Source organism: Dioscorea cayenensis, chromosome 19, assembly GCF_009730915.1.
Source record: "Dioscorea cayenensis subsp. rotundata cultivar TDr96_F1 chromosome 19, TDr96_F1_v2_PseudoChromosome.rev07_lg8_w22 25.fasta, whole genome shotgun sequence".
Lineage (NCBI taxonomy): Eukaryota > Viridiplantae > Streptophyta > Magnoliopsida > Dioscoreales > Dioscoreaceae > Dioscorea > Dioscorea cayenensis.
The window spans coordinates 4889039-4898200 of NC_052489.1; the positions used below are offsets into that span (position 1 = coordinate 4889039).

The following is a 9162-nucleotide window of genomic DNA, read 5'->3' on the forward strand; positions in this document are numbered from 1 at the left end:
ACTCTGTTAGTGCAATGAGGAAAAAAATAAAAATATCCTCTGCTACTCCGCACAATTACACATATTAAGTGTCCACTTCTATGAGCTGTCCATGTCCCAAATTACTTAACTCACATGCTAATTTAAATGTTAATTTTTAAATTTAACATTTTCAATTTATTTACCTATATTGTTTTCTATCACTATTATCTTAAATGCACAAACTTCATAAATGATGAGAGAAATAGGTAAAAAGTGAAAGATAAACTAAATATTTAATTCTTACTATATTTACTCTTTTTAAAACAACAATAGATTGACATTTATAACAACTGAGATTGACATTTATAACATAATAGAAAAAATAAATATAAATCATTAATGTTGACATGAAAAAAAAAAAGTAAAATTGGAATTATCTAAGTAAATTGTCAGGGATTAAAAAGTAATTTTCTATCAAAATAATTAATGTTGTCAAAAATAACATCTGCTTAAGAATTCTCCTAACCATGCCAAAACTCTTCTTTTTATATTTCAACAACATGGAATCCCACTCAAAATCTTCAAACTAGCTCCATTTAAGTAATAAAAACTATATAATTTTTTATGCATATATACCCCTACAAAACCTCATATATCCAAGAGAAACTTCTTCATTATAAAAGATATTTTTAAAAAAAATTAAAAAAATAACAAAAATCAATCTGGAGTCAATCTTTAAATTGATAAAAATAATTTTCATATATATATATATATATATATATATTCTTTTTCAAAGTTTTGACAACTTAAATCCAAAGGTCATATCCTGAAATCCAACCGTTCAACATCAATACCTCATCAAATCAGAACCGTTAGATCAAAACAATCCTTTTTAAGAAATTGACTTAATTTTGCAATTCCATTTCATCATCCTTCCTTTTCCACACGTTCTCTCTCTCTCTCTCTCTCTCTCTCTCTCCCGCGTATTCGCTTCGTTTTGGATTTTTTTTTTTTCGATTTTTCTCGGAATAAATCCATAATTTTTTGGTTTTCGATCTGGAAATAGAGGTTTAGATCTCGTTGGCGGGTCTAATTGGAGTTCTTGGTTGAAAGTCAGAGTTTTTGGGTGGATTTTGGGGGTGAAATCATGGTATTTGGCAGTAGATTTGACGAGGATGAGCATTGGTGATTTGGTGGTCGATTTGAGGGATGATGGGTTTGAAGAGATGGGGGTTTGTTGTGTTTTGTTTGATTTTTGTTTCGGTTCTGATGCCGAGGGGCTTTAGAGGGAGGCAGCGGACGGGGGAGCTGTTGCTGGGCCTTGGGGTTTCTTCTCAGGAGGTAGATGAGGACACGGTAAGCGGAATTCCAGCTCTGTTGCTTCTATGGTTCAAATTTGTGGGCTTTGTGGTAGTTCTTGTTACGAATAGCAAGGTTTTGGGTTGATGAATTCTATGGATCGATGGAGAGATTAGAATGTCGGGTTTTATCGATTGATTGTTTTAGCTGATGAAATGGTGCTTTTTTTTTTTTGTACTTCATTTTATTTTTGGTTACTATGTACGAATTTTGAATTTTTCTTCTTTCCTAGCTACAAGATCATGGGGGGAAAAAGGTCCTTTGATGAAAATTAGGACATTTAGTATGCATTCTACTATGATAAAATGTAGAAAAAGTTTGTCTTTTTCCATTGGTGCTGTGAACAATAGTTTTAACTAACACTTTAAATCCTCTGAAATGATGCTACTTGTATTTTTTGATTATTTTGTAAAATACTGTCATTGCTTATAATTTTTTTTTTTTTGTGACAAATAGTCTATGTGGGAAGGTTATTACATTGATGCCCACTTGATCGAACCAGAGGTCTAGTGATGATAGTCAGAAGATACTTGTTTCCTGTAGTTTTACCTTTGTGGTAAACTAATAAACAATGAAATTTCAAAGTTCAAAAGTTTTATGGGATGCGGTAGAATATGGGCATGAATAAGGGAAACCTGAAATTTCCTACTCCTATAATTATGGTAGAAACATACATTATGTTTTACGGTTGCATGCCAAACTAGTCAAATAGACCTTATAATGTTTTTTCAGATAATTACCTGCACCCCGTGCACTCTCTGAGGAGGGAATAAAAGGTGCTTATGTAGATTAATCTCCAGATATAGTAAGACCATCTGTGGTCCACTGACTGCATGATGATTTAGCAGTCAATGCTTCAAAGTTTGGTTCAAGGTTTTGATGGTGTCCACTAATTCTACATACTTTGTCCTGGTTCTGTTGTTATGAGAAGAGGCATCTGAATAATGAGCGTGGAAGATAAATTATCTCATGACTCATAACCATGACTTTTTACTACAGCAGGAAGATAATTTTGGATTTTTTTTCATATTTTGGCTGGATAGAGAAGAAACCAAGGATTTCTACATCACACTATATGGAATATTAGTGCTCATTTGGCATTTTAAAGGCAAACATGCTTAATGCAACATTGTCGCATACATGGTTCCTTTGAATTGGGTCTGTATGGCCTTATTATTTGATGGGTTTATAGTTATTCAAAGGCAGCTGTCTTTTTGTTTGTCTGATATTGGATTGGAGTTGTATAATTGAAGTGAATATTTTATTGCTAAACTTGCTTTCTTGCCCATCACAATAAATATAGAATGTAAAATTTTAAATATAGACTTGAAGCAAAAATGTATATAAATCCATGCAGGGGATTATCATGCATATAAGTATTTAACTTATGAATATGCATATAACCATATAAAACCCATTCTTGAAACTAAAGAATCTGAAACCTCATAGTAGAGTTAGACATCAACTATGATGCCTATATATTCAACCCTAGGTGACTTGCTTTTGTTGTTTTTTTTTTTTTCCTTTTTTGGGTATGGTCATGCATGCTTTTGTCTTGTTTATGTGTTTCTTCAGGCAATACGTGATATAAATTTTGACACCAGGACTCGTACTTTGATTCATTTCAGATGTAATTTCCTGTTGATTGCAAATTGGTCTTAGGGATGAAGATTATTATTTTATCACACACAAGCTCTTCAAAATTTTCACATTTGAGAACTTCTTTCCTCTACATGGAAACTGTGCCAACAATTGGGTTTTTGAAATGATGTCAACTCTTATGGCTTGAAGGAGTTGTAAACACATACTTATTGTGTTGTTCTTGTAGTTTTTTAGCAGAATGCTTACTTTGAGATTTCAACCAAGATTATTTAGTTTACTATGAAAATATTTCGACTCACTCCTCTGGCAATTCTCTCCCATGTTTATTGATCTTTCTGGCTATACTTCACAATTATCTTTTTGTTACTACCGGTAGCCACTTAAGCATGTCCATTGTTTTCTAAATGAACTGACAATTGTAGTATTCCGGAATTTGATAGACATTCTTAATTGTTTACTGCAAGTCATGATTATTGCTGCTATGCTTCCAATGTGCACATACTATGCCCAACTGGCCATTGCATAATAGGAAAGAGACCTGTTCCCGTGTGTTTACTCAATGTTTTCTATCACTTGGTAATGAAAACAGCAAGTTTGAAATGATAAGTTTCAGATTATTTCGTGTTTGCTATTCTTCATATCTCGGTTTGATTATAGTTATCACTTCTAAATGTGGCTTTATATATTTGGCGGCCCATATTTATCATAAACTATGCCATTTGGCAAACCAACAGTAATGCACCCATTCAGATATTAAATATAAACTAATGGAGGGTTGCAAACCAGTATGTTGTTCTTTTTATCAATAATTTTCTTGATGACTCTTATGAATACAGGTGGGAAGGATGTGGAGAAATTGTGGGCTAGATCCTCTGAACATAAATAATGTCATGAAAGGTCAATACCTTTCTATCCTAAGGGACATTAATAGTGATTCTGCTGAAACCAATCTTAAACTAAGATCTCTTATGAAAGTTGGTATGCAAGAGGCTGACACTTTTATCGAGTGTATGAGAAAGCAAGACCTCCAATTTCATGCATCTGAACAGGATGATAATTCAAGGAACATGTTTGTTGATTATCAGGAGTCAAGACATGGTTGGGATCCTGCTGCTAGAAGGCATCTGGCCAGTCAACCTTTCCAAGTCATGGCCCCTCATCCAGCGCTATCTCCATCTCCATCTCCATCATCTTTAGCTCCAGGCCCATCCCCAGATCTTGCCTCAGTTTCATCCCCAAGTCCTGCGGTCTACTCACCTACCCCAGCACCAGCATTTGATATGCCATCAGAAAGGCCTCCAACTCATGATGATCGATCCCCTGCCCCAACTCCTCTAGGCAAATCAAATTCTCACAGTGAAAACCTAAATAGTGCTCCAGTTGCGCCACCTAATTCACAAAGCAATTCTAATAAAACAATCATCATTGCTGTGACCGTGACAGCAGTGGGGACATCAATTTTTACTGCACTTCTATTTTGTTGCTATATTAGATGTTGCAGAAAGGATTCTAGTTCAGGAGCTTCCCATAGAGATGACAGACCCCTTTTGGCTTTGAGCTTAAGTGATTTCTCAGGTATGACTATGGTCTTGTTTTTAACTGTGTAGAAGTAAAATCTTGCATCATGGTGTTTCTTTAATATATTGTTTCATCTCTTAGGTTCTTCTCAAAAGTCCTATGGTTTTGGTGGTTCAATAAATGGTAATAAATTGGGGCCTTTATCTTTCAAGACGAGCTCGAACCAAAGTGGTCGTATATTATCCTTCAATGGTAGCTTGGGGGAAAACCCAGCGCCAGGAGTAGTCTTGGGTATTTCAGAGTCTGAACCTGGCCCTCCTAATGCCCTGATTGATTCTGCTGCACCAAAACCACCACTACCTCCCCCCGCGCCTCCAGTCCAGAATGCTACTCCACCTCCTGTTCCTGCACCTCCAGTGCCCCCTCCGAAACCTGGGCCTCGGCCTCCTCCTCCACCAAAGAATGCCATTCCTCGTCCGCCACCTAAAAGTTCAATTCCTTCAAGAGCTAAGCGTCCCGCACCTCCTGGACCAAACCACTCTGGAGATGCTACTTCCAGTCAACAATCTTATGATGATGATGCCAGTGGCTCTAAGACGAAGTTGAAGCCATTCTTTTGGGAAAAGGTCCTTGCCAATCCTGATGATTCTATGGTGTGGCATCAAATTAAAGCGGGTTCATTCCAGTAAGGCACTTCACACCATTTAATAATGTTATATAATGTTGTATACAATTCTTTATTTTTTTGATAATGGATGCACTGAAAAAGCATAAAATTGCAGGTTTAATGAGGAAATGATAGAATCACTCTTTGGTTATAATTCTGCTGATAAAAGCAAGAATGGGGGCAATCAAGTGTTAAAAAAGATCAATCCTGCTCATCAATACATTCAGCTTCTTGAGCCCAAGAAGTCACAAAATTTGGCAATTTCACTCAAGGCAATGGGTGTGAAGGTTGAAGAAGTTTCTGAGGCACTAATGGAAGGTAAGCTTTTATATGATTTTGTGCATTAAACGCTTCTCCCCCCATGAAAGTTAGGAAAGAAGTATGTTAGTATGCAATATCTTTGATTTTGTTGAGTTGAAAAGCGCTCTCTTCTATGTTATTTGAGCTTTGCTACCTGCTTCACTCATATTCAGTATTTAATCATGTTTTTCCTAAAAAATCTCTCTCATGATGATTCATCCCCACTCTTGGAGTAGCATGGGTGGGTTGCCAGTTGGCTCTCTCTTTGTTTAATTATTTTCTTTGTCCATCTTGCTATGAAAAGAATGGCATACATGATGCATTGCTTTAACTTGGTTTCCATTATCTTCTGTCAAGCAGGGAATGAACTTCCTTCAGAGCTACTTCAGATATTGTTAAGAATGGCACCCACTGATGATGAAGAATTCAAACTGAGGGTATATACTGGTGATGTTACCTTGCTTGGCCCTGCAGAACAGTTCCTCAAGGTCTTGGTGGATATTCCATTTGCTTTTAAAAGGATGGATGCCTTATCATTCATGGCTTCTTTCTCAGAGGATACCTCGACCTTAAAGGATGCTTTTGAAAGTTTAGAGGCAAGTCTCTATATCCAACATTTTGAATTTTTTTCTCATATGATATGCTGTCACACCTACAAAAATGGCAACAAGTTACCAAGAAGAAACCAAAACAATAAGATGTCGGTCCACCTTATTTGCTTAACAACAATATAAATCATGCTCCACCTTTTCTCTTTTCTTGAGAGAGAAGATGATCTTTAGGGATAATATTATTCTTCATCAGTCTTTTTTTTTTCCGTTTTTATCATTCATATTGACTAAATTGTTTCAATTTTTTTTTTCTCTATTATAATTAACAATGTAATATTTGATAAGTGTTATTGTGCAAAGGAGCTCAAGCTCTTCCCTTCATGGATATTTATTTTGCTTGTTAAACACTGGAGTAATGCAATGATTAAAAAAGCAGTATCCAAAGAGCTGTAAGATAATTGATGCGTACTTGGATAAAAACTAAAGGAGCCATTACCATTGACCTTTCAATATGTTCAAGAATTATGTAAAACAGTCAAATTGTAACTGATGTTCATTTTATAAATTTCATATTTTCCTACATATTTCAAACCCTATAGATTTCAATGAATATTAATCTAAGTTGTTGTTGTCCTTTAGCTTCTGAACCATCATGCAGTTCTCTAAAAGTCAAAATCAATCGTTTGTTGCTATTGTCTGATATAGACTTTGAACTTTTTGTTATCAACCAGGGACAAAAAGACACACACATATATCTGATATGAATGTTTAGCACTATCTGGTGTTTTAGGATTAGCTGATATCAATTTAATGGATGTCAAATCCACTAAAAATTTCTTTCCCTCAAGTCAAGTATTAAATTTTAGCTTGCTTTTGCCTGGGGCAATGGACATGATGTTAAATTCAGCATGTGTCAGTTGTTATCTGTCTTATTATTCTCTTCTTTTCTGTGCGCACCTCAAAAGAATGCTTTGTTTTCTTATCTGTCTTACTATCTCTCATGAGAATAAATATAAATCTTCTGTTTCAGGTAGCGTGCAAAGAACTAAGAAGTAGCCGTTTGTTTCGCAAGTTGTTAGAAGCTGTTCTTAAAACTGGGAATCGTATGAATGTTGGCACCTTTCGTGGAGGGGCAGATGCATTCAAACTTGATACACTTTTGAAGTTGTCAGATGTTAAAGGCACAGATGGGAAGACGACACTATTGCACTTCGTTGTTCAAGAAATTATTCGATCTGAAGGGGTCCGTGCTGCACGTATGGCTAGTGAGCAAGGGAGCATCTCTAGTTTGACCACTTCTAGCTTGGGTTCCTTTGATTTAACTGAAGATCCTCCCCAAGAAAATGGAGACTATTATCAAACCTTAGGCCTTAAGGTTGTTTCTGTTTTAAGCACTGAACTTGAGAATGTCAAAAAGGCAGCAACTTTGGATTCTGATGTCTTGACAAGTACAGCGGCAAACCTTGGCCATAGATTGGTAAAGGCAAAGGAGTTCTTGAACACAGATATGAAGAGTTTGGAGGAGCAAAGCGGTTTTCATCGTTCTCTCAAGTCTTTTGTAGAACATGCTGAAACTGATATTGTGTTTTTACTGGAAGAAGAGAAGAGAATTAGATCATTGGTAAAAAGTACCACAGATTATTTTCATGGAAATGCTGGAAAGGATGAAGGCTTGCGACTGTTTGTTATTGTTCGAGATTTTCTTGGGATGGTAGATAAGGCGTGCAAAGAAGTGAAAGAGTCATCGAATAAGATACAGAAACAACCAAAAACCAAGGGAGATCCAGCAATAACATCTCTAAAAGACCACAGGCAGCGTCTTTTCCCAGCGATTAGGGATCGTCGAGTGGATAGTTCAAGTTCTTCTGATGAAGATTCATAGCCTTTGTCTTAGAGGTATGTTTTCATTGTTTGCTTGGAAGATGATATTGATTTGGTTTTCTATATCCATTTTAATTGAAAAAATTGTAGTCGCAAGTTTTACTGCCTTCCTACCATTTATTCTTATACTGCTGTAGGATGTTATTGTTAAAGGTCTTGTTAGCAGTCGTCAAAAACCCACTTTTTTTTTTTTTGGTGCTTCTAGAAAACCGCAAACCCTAGTTATTTGTCACCATTTCTCATAAGTCTCTAAAACCGGTTATGTTTGATTTTTGACACATTAAAGGTATTTTGTGTTATTTCACCTGGTGATTAGGTGTACATGTGTCTTGTGATAAATAGCAACTTTCTGGGCTCAGATAGACTGATAGACAATCAGATCTATTTTTAGTATACATGTGAAATATATATATATATATCAAAAAATATGAAATACATTAGGTTTTAATCGACACCATAGACTTAAAAGACTTCCTTGTTTTCCATTGATCGACTAATGTAGTGTGTAGCAAGACAATTAAACCTCTCATGATGTTTATCTGTCATGTTTTCAGGTAGCCTAATCTAGCATCACGGACAACTTGCGAATCACTTCTTTTTAACCAGAGATGATATCACATGGAATCTCCGAAATTTCTTCCATAATTCTTTGATTGATGAACTTGGAACTGACCAATATCTAGTTAAGATTGAGGAATAATGCAAAGATGGGAGGATAAAGTTGGAAAAAACAAGGTATTGTCCATTTGCCGCCTAGGTACAACTTGATAAATTACTGGTACTAAACTGTTAGCTGTTAGATCTGTTCTTTGATTTTGTACAGGTACCAAGGTAAGGACTTCATTGTGTATTAGAAACAAAACTGCTCCTTTTTATTGATTTCAGTTAGGGAAAATAGAAAAGAAATTTGTAGGTGATGATTTTTTTATTTCTGATATTGGTTTTACATTCATCCAACAGAAAAAAGGACTGCTGAGAATATCTGTAATGGCTTCTTGTCTGTTAAGTATATTATCAGCAGTTCAAAATTTCATATTAAAAGGCAAAATCCATCATCAAGATATGCTTGTTCAAGTTAATGTGGGTTTATCATTGATTGCATTTTGTTAAAGTTTTGATTGCAGATAATTTCAAGGGCCAGTTCAGGTATATTGTTGGTTTTCTATGAAAAAATGTGCAAAGATATATTAATTCTTGCAAACATGTGAAAATAAGAAAAGAAAATATAAATAGTATCTGCAAAATTTTGAAGCATAAATTAAGAATTTTGTTTTGTTATAGGTTCTTTATCTGAATTTGGATCATTTTATTTCCTGGATGTTG

At 35.3% G+C, this 9162-nt stretch overlaps 1 protein-coding gene across 1 annotated transcript; it reads left to right on the plus strand.

Annotated features, from left to right (window-relative positions):
- The first annotated feature begins 928 nt into the window (after window positions 1–928).
- LOC120249689 (formin-like protein 5) lies at window positions 929–8889 on the plus strand. The gene is made up of 7 exons (XM_039258285.1): window positions 929–1317; window positions 3759–4497; window positions 4582–5125; window positions 5223–5425; window positions 5768–6003; window positions 6989–7854; window positions 8394–8889. The coding sequence occupies exons 1-6, from the start codon at window positions 1171–1173 to the stop codon at window positions 7838–7840; spliced, it is 2721 nt and encodes a 906-aa protein (XP_039114219.1). The 5' UTR covers window positions 929–1170; the 3' UTR covers window positions 7841–7854; window positions 8394–8889.
- Window positions 8890–9162: the final 273 nt, after the last annotated feature.